Genomic DNA, 14,310 nt, shown 5'->3' with positions numbered 1-14,310 from the left:
CAGGAGGACGCGGGCTGGCGCGGTTCAGGTGCATGGGGAGGAGGAGGAGGCACAACACTGGCTCACACTGTGCTTCCCTACCCTGCTCCCATGTCCTGTGTGAGTGACCCAGGGCCACTCGCTGAACCCCCTGATTCCAGGCTTCCCTCCCTCCCCTGAAGGGTGGTATGTTACCAGGGAGCTAAGCTAAAGAACATATGGAAACGTCATGCGCGTATATATAGAAGAGGAGCGAAAATGGATGCTCTTGGGGACAATAAACATTAGTGTATCTGCAGGGGGAGGGGGGAGAAGAATTTCAGCTATTTGCGCTGGTTTTGTGGATTTTTGTCAGTGGGTTTTTCACTACTGTTTATAAATACATATATAATTCATTGGAATTAGTAAATCTGTGAAACCCAGGAGTAGTTCTTCACGCGGAACTCCTGGTTAATTCCAAAATGGCACAGTCGGAAGGAAAGATGCTAGGACTGCATGCCAGCAGATATTTGAAAGGAGACATTTTGAGGATCTGAAGTGATCAGTGTGAACATTTTCAAGACATTAGGGCTTGTTCTGGAATACCTTGGTAATTCAGTGCTTTCTCCTGCGTTTAGATACAATGAGATTGGAAAGAGAATGTCTCTAGTACGCAAAAAACCTCACAAGCAGCTTTGACCATTTCTTTCTTTTCCTATATTTTTCTGATATATTTAGAGGAAAAAATATATACTGAAGACTTCACCCCACCCCAGTGTGTGTGTGTGTTATTCAGCCAGCTCCATGGTCTGCAGCTCACTGTATTCTCTCTTTTCAAGAAAGCAATCCCAAGGAATCTGATGCAATTACTCAGGAAAGTAAGAAAGCTCAGCGTAAGGTGTCTTACACAGAAACCTGGATATCGTGGTTTCTCTGCCTGGATATCTTGATCAGTTTAAGCTGATTAGAGAAGCTTCTCGGTTCATTCTTGGGCAAGCTGGAAAATGATCCCTGCTTTGTATAATGAAGTATGTTATCTATCCTGCGCTATAATAAATCGAGAGTGGGGTTGGAGGGGGATTGTCATCTGGTCTAAATTAACATTGCTCCACTGATGTTGATGGCGCCTTGACAGTGCTCACCAGGTGAGGATGTGGCCCATTTAGGGAGCTCTCGTGGGGTTACAAAAGCAGCATTGAGGACCACAATTTCAGAGAAGGAAGGAAGCCAAGAAAGGAGTAGGACAGCTTGCAGGGAATCTTAAATGACATTAATTGAAATCTTATCACTTCCTTCATCTTAAGGTGAACCTGGGGCACAATAAAGAGCAATTACCTGCCATCTTCCCTCATCTGTCCCAAGTGCAGGGAGGGGAAGAGTATATCCATCACTCGTTCTGCTCTACTCTTTTTTTTAGTAGACAATACGATATATTTACAGACCTGTCACCCCTTCAAACCCCTCCTTTCACAGAAGAGCTGAACAAAAGCAGGTGAAAGCAATGGAGCTGGGAAAAGAGAGGGGATCTGGAAACTGGAACCAAGTGAAAATGGCTTCAGCTCTTCTGGAAGCTGTTAAAGGGGCTTGAGTTGCCACACATCAGGGGAGCTCATGCAGGCTGGAGGTGTGTGCTTGGCAATTAATTGAGCTGAGCAGAGGCCTAGGGCTCTCAATCCTGTTTGGGTCCAGTGCTTGCTGGGAGCTGAGTGGGGCAGGGACTTGTTAACAGACCACAGAAGTTGCCACAGCATCCAGCATAGGAACCACTGGCAATTTTTTCTACCAGCTGCCCTCACTGGGGAGGTTAGGAAGTGAAATGGAGCCTGCGGGTCCATTTAGAGCATTAGCAGGGCTGGCAGTGATTGCCCTCTTCTCGTGGACAGAAGAGACCCAAAAGCTGGATCACATCCTGGTAGACCAGGAGGGAGGCAGGTTCAGAAGGGGAGCATTGCCCTGTCCTCACGTGTATTACATCTGTTCTGCAAATACACAGAGGATTGCATTCCTGGGGCTCCTAAATTTACATCCTTCCCCACTGCTAAAATCCCCACTAAAGGTTTCAAAAGCAACATAAGTACGTAGAGTTGTGTCTGGATTCTCTTTATTAGGGGCTGTGTGTCTGCAAGCAACTGCTTGGGTATCTGAAGCAATTGAGGAGAAATCAGCTCACTCTGCAAAACATAGTCCATACTTTTTAGGCAGCAGGGAGGTAATTTTATCAAGTCATAATAGGAAAATGTGACTGAAAACTTTGAGGTGTCTCAACCAGTGGAAGAAGGAGCAGAAGCACATTTCCGTGTAGTTGCTCACTCTCTTGTGATTTATTGTGACCTTGGCCAGGACATTTAATCTCTGCCTCAGTTTCTCTGCCAGTGAGCAGACAGAGCCCTACCTCCCAGGACATCTCAGATGCATTGGGTTTTGTGAAGTGCTTCAAGGTCCAGAGACGGATTGCATGTGGTTGGATGGTTTGGAAAGCTGGGGCTGCTTTCCAAACTGAGAAGGGCAGAGCTCACTGCTGCATTGAACAATGTTTTGGGGTGTCAGGACTCAGCCCTGGGAAGGAAGGAGGAGAGGATGTGCTTTCCTGCAGGGTACGTAGCTCTGTGGAGCAGTGTTTCCCCTGCAGTGCTGTGGCAGTTTGAGGGGAGCAGGAAAGGGCACTGACACTTGAAGCACTGAGTGCAGCCCATCACGGGGAGTTGGGATGTGAGAGGGGCAGGTTCCACTTGGCTGGGTTTTGACTGTGTGTACAGAAACTCCAAGGCCATGTTGCTTTCTGACAGCAAATCGATGATGCTGTAAACACGAGAACAAAGGAGCTCGCAGAGGAGAGGGGGAAGGAACAAGGAAAAAGAGATCTGCTACGCAGCCGAAGCTAAAACAATATTGGGAAAAAGCTGAATTACTTCAGCACCTACTCATACCCTGGCCAAAGCTGGTTGCTCGCCCATTCCCAAGGCCATCGAGGAAGCCAGTGGCCTCGGATGAAGTGTGAGGGTGCAAGCCAGGAGCACAGGGTGGCTTGGCTGCTTCTGTGCTCAGTAGCCCCGGGCTGCTCGCTGGGAGCGCAATTCGCTCCCAAGGTTTAGCAACTGTTTAATCCCCAAGCCGAGGGGCTGGATGAGGCAGACGCTGTACATGTGCAGCTGGTTAAGGCTGAGCGTGCCCCTCCCCTGTAAAAAGTTGTGTCTCATGATGGATATCACCGGCAGGGTGAATTCCCATTCATTTGTCCTGTGGCTTCGACAGTGCGAGTAGTTGCCATACAGATCCTGCAAGAGAGAATACCATGGAAAAATGGGGGTTTGGGAGCCAAAGTGCTGGGACTTTCTTCTTCCTAGCTCTGCAGCGAAGCAGCACATCTGAGGCCCAGCAGGTTTAAGTCTGGGAGAGGGTCTGGCTCCTGACCTGATATTGAGGTCATATCGGTACATAGGTTTAGGGTTTAACCCATTGCTCGTGAGAGGGTTGTTCAAGATAGCCAAGCTCAGAGCACCATGCTGATGTGCATGACAGATGCACAGGTTTCCACCAACATTGATGGACTGGGAGCACAGTCAGATGCTTTGCAGGTACAACATGTCATTGGAAGGCTCAGTTTCCGATGAAGGCAGGGTTTTCTTGTTTGGTTGGGGTTTTGAGCTCATATATTTTCTCTGGCTGTCATTGGGAAGGACACATGGAAGAGCTTTAAGGACTGATCCCGAGTGGGGAGAGGGGAGTTTGGCGTGCACAGCTCAGTCCCTGAGTCTCCCCATCTGTAAAGAATCAGCGTAACAACACTTAATATACTTCCCCAACATGGCAGTTGTGGGGCTTAATTAAACTGTGCAGAGTGCTCGGAGATCCTCAGATTAAAGGCTGTGTGTACAGTGAATTATAAAAGCAAACAACATGAAATTTTCCATGTGTTGTGCTAGAGCTGTCTTCATTTACCAGAAACAAATCATTTCATGTACCTCTTATATGTAACTTGTTTATATAGGATGTGCTTATTATTCCAGTGGGAGGGAAATCTGGCACTTTTGGTTATTATTTCTGAATACATAATCCACATAAGGCATAAGATTTGAATATGATAATAAAATAGTACAAATAGGTTTTTTAACTATATATGTGTGTGTGTAATTAACCATGGGAAACGTCACCAGTTTTAATAGGCCTGAGAGATGGTGGGAGGTAAATTTAATATAGTATAAAGATAAAGGTAATCCCAGCAAAAGACAAGCACGGAGCAGTTACTAGAGTCACCGCAGGCAGAGACAGTACATGTTTTGTGTCCAACAATAGCAGCGTACGTGACTTGAAATGCTCTTTCCTTATAAAACAAAATACCCACTGGTTTGGCTTATTAGTGCTAATCTTCAAAGGGAGAAGCAGTCCTGAGGTTCCTGGTTCAATTCATAAGTTCAGCTCCGCTCTGGCAGCGCTCGCTTGACAAAGTGCCATTGTTGCCCATGGCCGGGGCCATGCATGTGTGTGTATGTGAGGTTTAACCTTCTGCATTTCCCCTTTTTTGGCTGCACAAGGAATGCCCAAAGCCGTGCAGAAATATGTCTCTGATGTATAGTTTACATGTGAAAATGCTGCATTTGAACTTGTACTGACTCTGCTCAGAGTGGATCGGGTTAAATGGACTATTACAATGGCAGGAGCTCATCTGGAACTAATAATTTTTGAGGCCACCAAAAGTAAAAAGTGAAAAAAAAAGAAGGATGGGGGGAGGAAGGATCCCAATGAGTTTGGTGGCCGGTGACTAAAGCTTCTGCTGCCATCTACTGCACATGGGTGGCAGTAGGACCAGCTGGGAACAGCTCGATTTGGACCGAATCAGCCACGAAACAGGTTAAAGGGTGAACCTGGGATGGACGGAGAAGCTCAGCACACCCCGCTCAGCCCTTTGCATGAGCATAGTGGGGTCTGTCTTGGGCTTTACTCTAAGCACTGCGGAGCATCTGGCGGGTCTGTTACAGAGGGATTGGAACGTGGCGCTTCCATTGCCGCAGGTTTCGAGCCACGCTCGCTTTGCATTGTTGCCACTCGCTTAAGGATTCACCGCCACGGAAGAAGTCTTTTTGGCTCCGATTTGGGGGGCCGTTAACAAAGCCCCTCATCAATTGCACGCAAGTGGCTGCATCGCAAATCACGCGACAAAAACCAGCGCTCGGTGACCGACATCTGTTTTGTCTCAGAAAGCGCAGCACGAAAGCGCGGTGCTGCTCAGTCGCCCCACCCGCTGGAACCGGCTCAAGCATTACCGTGCTTGCTGGCCTGGCTAGACAATAAACGGAGTCTATTTATTTATGATGGCTGGACTCTAGCAGGTCGTTGGCATGGTCTCCAAGGGCGATGCATTCGAATCCCTTTCTCTCTTCCATCTCTCCAGGCTGCTTTCTATTCTTTGTGCCTATTCTCCCAGGGGATCTGGTCTCGAAACAAATAGCTCACCATCGTTGTGGCTCTTGGTTGCGAGGTTAAATAAGTTGAGGAGGAAAAGTACATTTGAAATGGTGCTGATCCAAACGAATGAGCCAAACACGCTATTGTCCTTACCAGCTCTGAGTCCGCCGTGGTAATTTCCTGGGTACGGAGACATGTTGGCTAGGAGTTACATATAGCTACTGAATGTGGAACCGGATCGAAAATGGAGCTGGTCTTGTGACTGAACACACAACTGGGAATTGGCCCCTGGGCTTCTGTTTCTGGCTTGCTGAGGGATCTCAAGAAAGCTGTGGCAGGGGGAAAGGAAAGCTGTGCAATTTTGGAACGCCAGCCTAACCCCAATGCCGGGCCAGCAGCCCTCGAAGAGAGAGCATGGAGGATGTTAGGAGAGGGCCTGCCAAGCTGCTCTCAGCTGGGAAGCTGCTTGGGAAGGGCTGCTAAAAAAGCAGAGATGCTTGATGAGGTCTCCTCTCCAGCCTGCAGAGCTGGTGCACAGCTCTGAAGGCAGCACGTGTGCTTCAGGAGCAGAAAGGGGCTGTTTCCAGCCAGGGGATGTTCTAACCTCAATTTGTGGGGTTTTGGATTCGTTTCACGTAGGCTGTAATGTTTTACAATCACAAGCCTCAGTGTGAGGTAGTCACCTTGAGTTCCCTTTATAGCAAAGAGTACCTGACCTATTTTTAAGACTTAGGGGAAGCACTCTCTGAACTGCTGTGTCTCATCCTTGGCTACGGAAGAGACCTGGAGTGACCCTCTTAACTTGGGCAAAGCTGAATCCTGCCTAAGGCTACATAGAGCCCGGTCCAGGAGGAACCTCCAGCCTCTGCTCTATCTTCTTGCCATTGTCCTTTGGGATCTCAGGCTTAGGAAAATACGAAGGGCGCAGGTTGCCATTCTTGCAGTGGGAGGGGAATGAAAAAGTGTGGAAATTGGAGTTTGAGAATGGCTTATCCAGGTCCTGAATTTCTCCTTGGAGGGTGTCTGCTTCCCTCCGCTGGCTACAAAAAGATCCAGGGAAAATAAGCAACCCTGGAGATGTGGGGCTTGGTGATGCGAATGCCACATCTTGTCCATCTCTGCCTCAGATCCTCCATCTCTAATAAACACTCCCCTCCTGTACAGTCAGTGTCAGGTTGTAACCAGCTTCAGGATGTATTTCATTAACTCTGCTGAGCTCACACCCCCATTCACTGTCTTCCCAGGCTTCCTTCCCATGTATCTGTCTAGTTCCTTTTTCATCACCCTCCATCATTCCCTAAAGCCATGGGATTTTTTCCAGCCCAACCCCACACAGGTGCTCCTGCCCAATATGAAGTCTGGTCCTCACCCTGCTTTGCTCTGCAGGGCCTGGAGACAGCACATCTGCGGGGCATCATGTGAGCCCAGCTATGAAGATTTGGGGGATGTGGGCTTCTGGATGCCTGTAATTTAGAGGAAAGAAATAAACCACACATCCTGGAAGAGGCCTGGACTACCATTTTTCTTGCATCCCACATTTGGCAGGTTCGGAGATTTGTGGCAGGAGCCAAGATGTTGATGGTTAGCATGAATCTTTCCTTCCCACAGACCCTCTTTTCCCTCCTTCGAGCAGGGGCTGGGCTATCTGGGAGCTCTTGGCTCCTCCAGCCCAAATTCCAGCTCAAGTTCTGCTGTGAAATAACCTCAGTTATTTCATCTTTCCTGCCGAGAAAGGCTAAACACAAACGTTCAGGAGTCTGGCACCAGAAACTCGGGTTGCTTACTCAAAAGAGGAGCAGCGAGCCAGAACTTCAGCTGCTCTCTCTCAAGATCAGAGCATTGAAATGCTTAACCCATGCTGGGAAGTGCTTTTGCAGTTTCAGCCTTGTTGTATTTCCAGCCTGGCTTCCTCGCTCCTGCAGGCAGCTCCCTAAGTCCTAAATCAGCGTATCTGCATCCTCCCCCTCCTTGTGGTTGCGGGCTGTACACTGGAAGCAGTCCCTGATGTTATTTGTGGGAAAGAGAGATGTAGTTTCAGGAGCAGTAGAGTGAAGGGAGCTTGGATCCGGGCCTCCAGGCTGGGTTTATGCCATGTGCTCCAACTGAAACTGCTCCGGCGGTTGGAATCTTCCTCCTTGATGGGTTCTTCTGCGTATCGTAGTGGGGAAAAGCGTTTTGCAGTGGGAATGCTCACTTGCTTCTCTTTTTTTGTGATAAGAACAGTTTAATAATTGAAGTAAAACATAACAGTAATAGAAATAATACCAAAGCTGGATGCTTCCTGTGGCACACTGGGGTTCAGTTGTAAACCAAGAGACAACTGCGGTCTCAAAGAGAAAATGAAGTCACATAATGCAGAAAGCTGGGAGGTTTCTTTGGGAACTGTCAATGTGCTCAGTGATATTTAAGATACCATTATTTGTTAGGAGCCATTGCTTAGTATGATGACCTAAAGCGTTTGAGAGCAGGGTGTACCTACTCCCACGGGTACTACAGAGACTCTACGAGAGTCTCGTATCTTTCAAGAGCTTGTTGTGTTTAGATGCTAGATAATAAAAGAAGGTCATAAGAATGATAAGAAGGGAGAAGAGACAAAGAAAAGAGCTGGGAAAAACATCCAGTGCAGGCTTCCAGGGCAGGTAGGTGTAGTTTGCAACTGGAATTTCTGGCTGCTCTCCAGTGAGAGGTCCAAAGGGTGAGGGCCAGTGGGGTCTTGGTATAAAGAGTCCATAGGCAGCCCAGGGAAAGGTTTAAGTGGTGCTGTGTGCAGAAGCGGCTGGATTGCTCAGGCTCTCAGAGCAGTGTTTCTTCAGTTCATCATGAAGTAACTTGATAAATGGTGAAGGCAGTAAAGGATTAGGGGGAAAATCTTCCCTATCCATAAAAATCTGCAAGTTTTGTTACAAGGGGAAGCAGGAACAGATCTCTCTTCTGTCGAGCTTTTACTCTGTCAAGGTTTTCTCAGTGACACTTAGCGCTGAAGCTTGAGTCATGCTGATTACTTTAAAATAGGTGCATGGGAATGAGGTGTAACTTCTTGTACCTCCTGGGGGGAAGCAATCTATTTCAGCAACAATAGGAAAAGTCAGCTTCATTCATGAAGAAGGGGGCAACAAGGAGGAAGGAATGACTGTTTGTTAATGTTGCCTTAAGCTAAACATTAATGAAGTGCAACACTTAAGATGCTTGCATGCCTCAATTATGTCCACCAGCTCACGTTGCCTTTCCAATTATGTAGGCTAAAAAATGAGGTACGTGTGAAGAGACTGCTGCCTGCTCATTACCTCTCTCTGCAGTAGTAATTGTGCTTGCTTTCAGATGCTTGCATGTCAGGTGTAGTTGCATACACAGGGTTTCAAACAGCAACAACCAAAGAGTGCAAACACATCACATGGCATTGTGGAAATGGATTTTAACCAGCAAAATTATGTGGGCTTAGCACTGGAGATGTTGTTCTGCAAACAGGGAGGCGATGCTTGGAAAGGTTCAAATGTTGTCTGCTGTCTGAAGGTGTTGCTCACTGACTGGTGCTGACCTTGAGGGAAGGGACCGAGAACTAGCCAGATACGTGCTTGCATTATGAATGTTACTGGTACCTTTTTAGTAGGACTCTGCTGCTCCTTCTGCAGAAAGCTCCATTTTCCTGTTTCAGCTCATCCTGTTAGGTTATACTGCACGTCCCTTTTATTGCACTAGACACACGGAGACTAGATAATAATCCTGGAAACCAGAAACAGTTTTGTTTACCCAGTCCATTTTTATTTATTATCATTAAGTGGGAGAAAAAAAACTTGACAGACAAAAATTCCTTTAAAATTGTGCAATAACACGTAGCAGAAATCAATGAATGGAGAAAAAAAAAGACACAGAAGCAATTCAAATGGTATAGCATTAAACTTCACTTAAGGAAACAGATTAGAAGTTGACACTACCTCTAAAAAACTCATTAGAGACTGGCTGCTTGTAGACTGCTGCACGTTTTGAAGGATTACTTATAGATGTTACAGCTAGTTCCAGTAATGAAGATGCTCTCTGGGTCCAAGAGTAACTAAGTCAATTGCACCATTTCCCCTTCTGAAGTCCATTTGAAAGAGACTTGAAAGTTGTTTTGGAAAAATGTTATTTTGGTCTTTCCTGAACACAGTTTTGCATTTTCACCAGCAAATTAGTTAAGTTTGTCATTAAATACTACTCTGTCCCTCCAAAGAGATTTGAGGCATGCAGATCCCAAGGGTGTGCTGCTCAGTGAGAGTCACTGGCTCAGGGGAGGTTTCCTTGGTGGCTAACGTGAGTTTGGGGCTGCTTTTGGTGACTCTAGAAAGGCAGATCCCTCTCTACCCAGACAGGAGCTTTCAAGTCACTTCTCTCAGGGTTCCTAGAAACCAGCAGGAAGCAACACTGTTTAGGACCACCAACGTGACCTGCAAACACAAAGGTCCTTTGGTCATGAAGCCAAAAGATGATGGCGTGGATGGTGGTGGCTAGCATTGCACGGCACATGCTCCCTCACGCTTGTATGATCTCTCATCCCGTTTCTGGTTGGGTATGTGCTCATTTACATCTATGTGTAACTTGATCTTCGTCCAAGGAAAACAGTCTTTTCCCTGTACTGAATCTGCATCTGTCTCCCGCTAGTGCTGTGTCAAGGTAGGAGCACATGGAACAAGTTATGGCAGGGTGAGCCAGAGCGTGAACTTGCAGCAGACCAGCTATTCTGCAGATTAAATGTCTGCATGCACCCTTTTCCCCTGCGGTCAACACGACAGGCTTCACCCCTCTCTGAAATCCCTCCGAGGGTTTACCTGGGGTACAGGCTGATGGCAAGCAGCAGAGGAGCTGTAAGCTCCTGTGTGTGCCTGGAGCGGGTGCTCCATGGAGGTGGTGGCCTGTGCAGGCACTGCTGGAGCTGGGGTCATTTTACACAGGAGGAGGCAGATGACAGATGGAGGGAAGTGATTTATTGAGGCTGATAAATCACATTTATCAGCTTTTTTGACCTTGAATAGATGTTCAGGTCTCAAGCACAGAAAATGGTACCTCCTTGACTTTCTCGTAAAAACCAAAATCTCCACTCCCAAAAAGCGTGTACAAAACCTTTGCCAAAGCAAAACACACCTCACAGTCTGAAACCCCACTAGATTTTAGTGTTCAACCTTAGTCTGTAGTTCAAATGGACTTTAGAGTACCAGCGCACGTCTGCAGTGAAATGGATACAAACACAAATGAACTGGAAGAAGTTCCTCCTAACCAGGGTACTTCCCATAGTCCTTTTTTTCCTTATGGATCCAAACATTACACTGGGTTCCTATGAGGCAAACCCAAGTCACTTCCCAAAAGTTAGGGTAACAAGTTATGTCACGTTGCATAAGGCTATTGAAACAAAACCAGGACAAAATGTGCATCCACATCCACGTACCGTATTTACACCAGAACCCTCCCACCCCCTATATCGTCTCTGTGAACAAGATTCCGTGCTTCAAAAGTTCATAAAAATAAATTTACCCAGAACTGCATCTATCCTGCTCGCTCCCCACCTGGGGCTCAGGCTTCTCTATCTGTATATATAAAATACACTAGCCCTGTGAAGTTGCTTTGCTGAGAGCACAGCAGTGATTTTTGCACTGAAGAGAAAGTCTCAGAGGGTAGGGAATGCCTCTGCATTACAGTACTGTCCACATAAGGTGAATTTGGCTTGGCACAATGCCTGGCTGCTGCAGTACCCCCAAACCCCTGTGTAACATAAGAGAGTGAAGCACAGGTAACCAAGAGTGTTGCTTTTGAGTATTACATCAAAATGCTTTGCTGGCAATAGACTGAGCTCTATACGAGTGTTGCTGAGCCATGGGTACAAAGAAGTCTTTCAGAGCGGCCAGAAGTGACCTGTCCCCCAGCTGATGCTTGAAAGCATCCAACTAAGGGATTTCAGTGGAATATAAAGTGGTTACCAGGGTTCCCCTTGGCATCTGTCTGCCAGATAGAGATGGGCTAAATTCTACTCCCCTTACTGGAGCAGGATTTACCCTGGGGGTAAGGGGTAAAGGAGAAGTAGGAGAATAGTAATTCTCACCAGCCAGGTACCAGCTTCTGGGATACTATACTGTAGTTTTCAGTTACCTGTGCCAGAATCTTTTGCTTTACAAGGAATGGGTTCAGTACTCTCTCTCTGCTTTTAGGCTTTTTTCTTCTTTTCCTGTACAAAATCTGTTTTATATCTTTAGAATTATTTAGCGTCTGGATCAGATTCTGGTCTCTTTAGCTGTAATTCTAGGCAAATTGAGCTATACATGCTGGGTTGATTTACTCAGCACCTGACCCACTAACAAGGTAAAAATATTGTAACTCTGCAAGCTTGCTGTTACTTAGAAAAATCCATTATAGTTTGGTCCCAGCTTTGGGGAAAAAAACCCTTTCACTGGGAATGGTAATATGAGTAATTGAAAATAAAGTTAGTATTTCTATAGAGTATCAAACCATACAGAACTTTGACTTCTTATACATCTTCTGTATGTGAAATTAAATGGATCAGTTGCATATCAAAACATAGTTGGCCTCTCTCATTTCATCTGTAGGAAGACTGCAATTATAACTTAATCTACACAGCAAAAATACTTTGGGTTTCCACAAAGAAAACAGCGTGACAAGACAATGTGCTCTATTTCATGGGTGCCAAGTTTTGCATATATAGAGCACGGACAGGCGTGACCTGGGAACGTCCGCTCGTGTCGATGCTCTTGGGTTGGCAAGTAGTTGGATTTGTGGTGAGTTCACAATTTGCTATCACAAAGAAAAGCTTGACAGTGCAGTGGTAACCAGACATTTCTACTGCTTAGCTCTGTAGCCAGTATTATGTCTACTGGAAACGTGAGATGACTAGTGATGGGAAAATAATACATACGCATATGTATGTTATTTGGAAGGTACTTGAAGGTATAACCACAGCTGCTTTTAGGAAATGCTAATGGAGGAGGATCGAATCCCTGCTCTAAACCAAATGAATTCAGATGTTTAGTATTTGCTGCTCTGTGTGACTGTGGAAAAATCTGTACGCGAAGCTGTTTCCTAGTTGTGTACAGTGGAGGCTCCCCCTTCTGTCCCACCAATATATTAGCATCTTGGAGAAGCTCCATGCAAGAGAGGTGTTCTCATTACCTGGGAAGTGTGGTGTAAGGCTGCACTTTAACTTCAGGTAGTGGCAAATCTTTTTTTCAGTGATGTTACTGATGTAAAGTATAGATTAATTAGGCCATGTGTGATGGGCATGGGCAGCCCAATGGTTGGTAGGTATGGCAGCAAGAAACTAAGCTCATACATAAAGTATGTACGGCAGTATCTTGACTTGGGCTCTGAGATTGCTGAAAGATTGGGTCTTTCAAAAAGGGGAAAAAATGTGAAAATCAGGATTTTTATTACCTTGGCAAGAACAATGATGGGGATGCCGGGATACTACTGCCTTGCAAGATAAAGTGGCACATGTTGTACACAAGAATGTGTACAATGTCTGACAACTTTGGAAATCTGTTCTCAAGCAGATTTCCCAATAAATTAAGACAACAAAAAATACTTTCATATAAAACAAAGTCCAAAGGAATTTTGTAAAGTAAAAGCAGAACCTTCAGGGACTATATTACTTATCTCTCTCTCTACATATATAATCTCCTGAATTTTATGTTTAAATAAATTTATTCTTGTCTTAGAAAAATAAAATGAGTAGCCAATTTAGTGAACGGAAAACATCTCACAGACTTAAAAGCATGCCCAGCAAGCATAGCCTTGTAAGACTAAATTAAGGTTAAATCAAAGCAATTTGTTACTCATCCGACCTAGTCTGCAATTCACAGTTGATTACTACAAAGTGTATTTTTAAATTTCTTTTCTTTTTTGGCCCATATAAAAATAACATATTGCAACTCAAAGTGCATTTTTAAAATAAACAATCAACTATTTTTATCAAATAAAATATTTACACCATTTGGTTTTTACAGTCAGAAACGCGCTTCATGCGATGACCATGGGGACATCATCTGAAAATCCAGTTATCATTGGGGCTTCGTCATCCTCATCTCCTGAAAAACAAACCCACAGTGCTGTTATGCTGCTCTCAGCATGTCTTAGGGCTACTAGACAGGCTACTAAAACTGCCCTCAAAACCAGTAGATTGTGGCCTTATTCATACTCCTACCTGGTTGTTCTATCTGTTATATTCGGATTTGCATTAGAGGGAGCAGTTTAAGTGAAGTTGCTAGAACACCTTTGTACTCTTAGGTCAAAATCAAATCTATAGAGATATTTATGCCAAAGGTGTCCTAAAGCATGATAGAGAAGTTAGTTCTTGCACTGATTTCATCATATCCCGAAATGCCATTGCATGAAACCAAGGGCTACATACCTAAATCATCTCCTGAGGAGAATATGGCCGAGCCCAGGCGGGAGCTGTAGTGGCTGTTTGCAAAGGCAGTGAAGCTGTTCTGCAGCCGTCTGTGCCTCATGTACAGCACCACGAAGCCAATCCCGAGGGTCACCAGCAGCAGGAACAGCACCGGTACCACAATGGCAGCCACGTCTGTGGACCTACCGGCTTTTGCTGCAGAGGAGTCCTCACCTAAGATGAGGGAGGGAGAGAAGTGCTATTTGCAACTGATAGCGCATTTCTCTAGTGAGTTTGTGAGGCTTTCATTGCTCTTTGTTAAGGAGGATGGGGAAAGTGACAGGGACTTACCAGTTCCTAGCTCATCATAGAGAAGCGTGGCCGGCTCACCACACATCTGCCCGCTATACAGGCACCTGGCCTGCACGGTGAAGGAATAGTTGTGACCTATCTTCAGGTTGGAAACTTTGAAGAAGTTTTCTGTGGTGTTCCCGAGATAAGCTGTGATGTTCATCAAGCTGTCAAACATGTGAATCTCGTAACCCTAATATTTGTGAAAACAAAGATACGAACCCCAAATTACT

The 14,310-nt window shown here is 45.7% G+C and overlaps 1 protein-coding gene across 2 annotated transcripts in view; it reads right to left on the bottom strand.

The window, feature by feature from the left end:
• Positions 1–12,740: 12,740 nt before the first annotated feature.
• The window catches only part of SORL1 (sortilin related receptor 1), a 41,725-nt gene continuing 40,155 nt past the window's right edge, over positions 12,741–14,310 (bottom strand). For both annotated transcript variants that reach the window (XM_030505272.1, XM_030505273.1), the window contains exons 46-48: positions 14,078–14,270; positions 13,748–13,960; positions 12,741–13,424 (exon numbers count right to left, since the gene is read on the bottom strand). In XM_030505272.1, coding sequence (XP_030361132.1) covers positions 13,357–13,424; positions 13,748–13,960; positions 14,078–14,270 — 474 coding nt within the window. In that variant the 3' untranslated portion in view covers positions 12,741–13,356. The remainder of the gene's footprint in view (positions 13,425–13,747; positions 13,961–14,077; positions 14,271–14,310) is intronic.

The sequence above is a fragment of the Strigops habroptila genome, chromosome 17 (genome assembly GCF_004027225.2).
Source record: "Strigops habroptila isolate Jane chromosome 17, bStrHab1.2.pri, whole genome shotgun sequence".
NCBI classification, from domain to species: Eukaryota; Metazoa; Chordata; class Aves; order Psittaciformes; family Psittacidae; genus Strigops; species Strigops habroptila.
The sequence above is the reverse complement of the archived record's forward strand: the minus strand, read 5'-3'. Positions and strand labels throughout refer to the sequence as shown.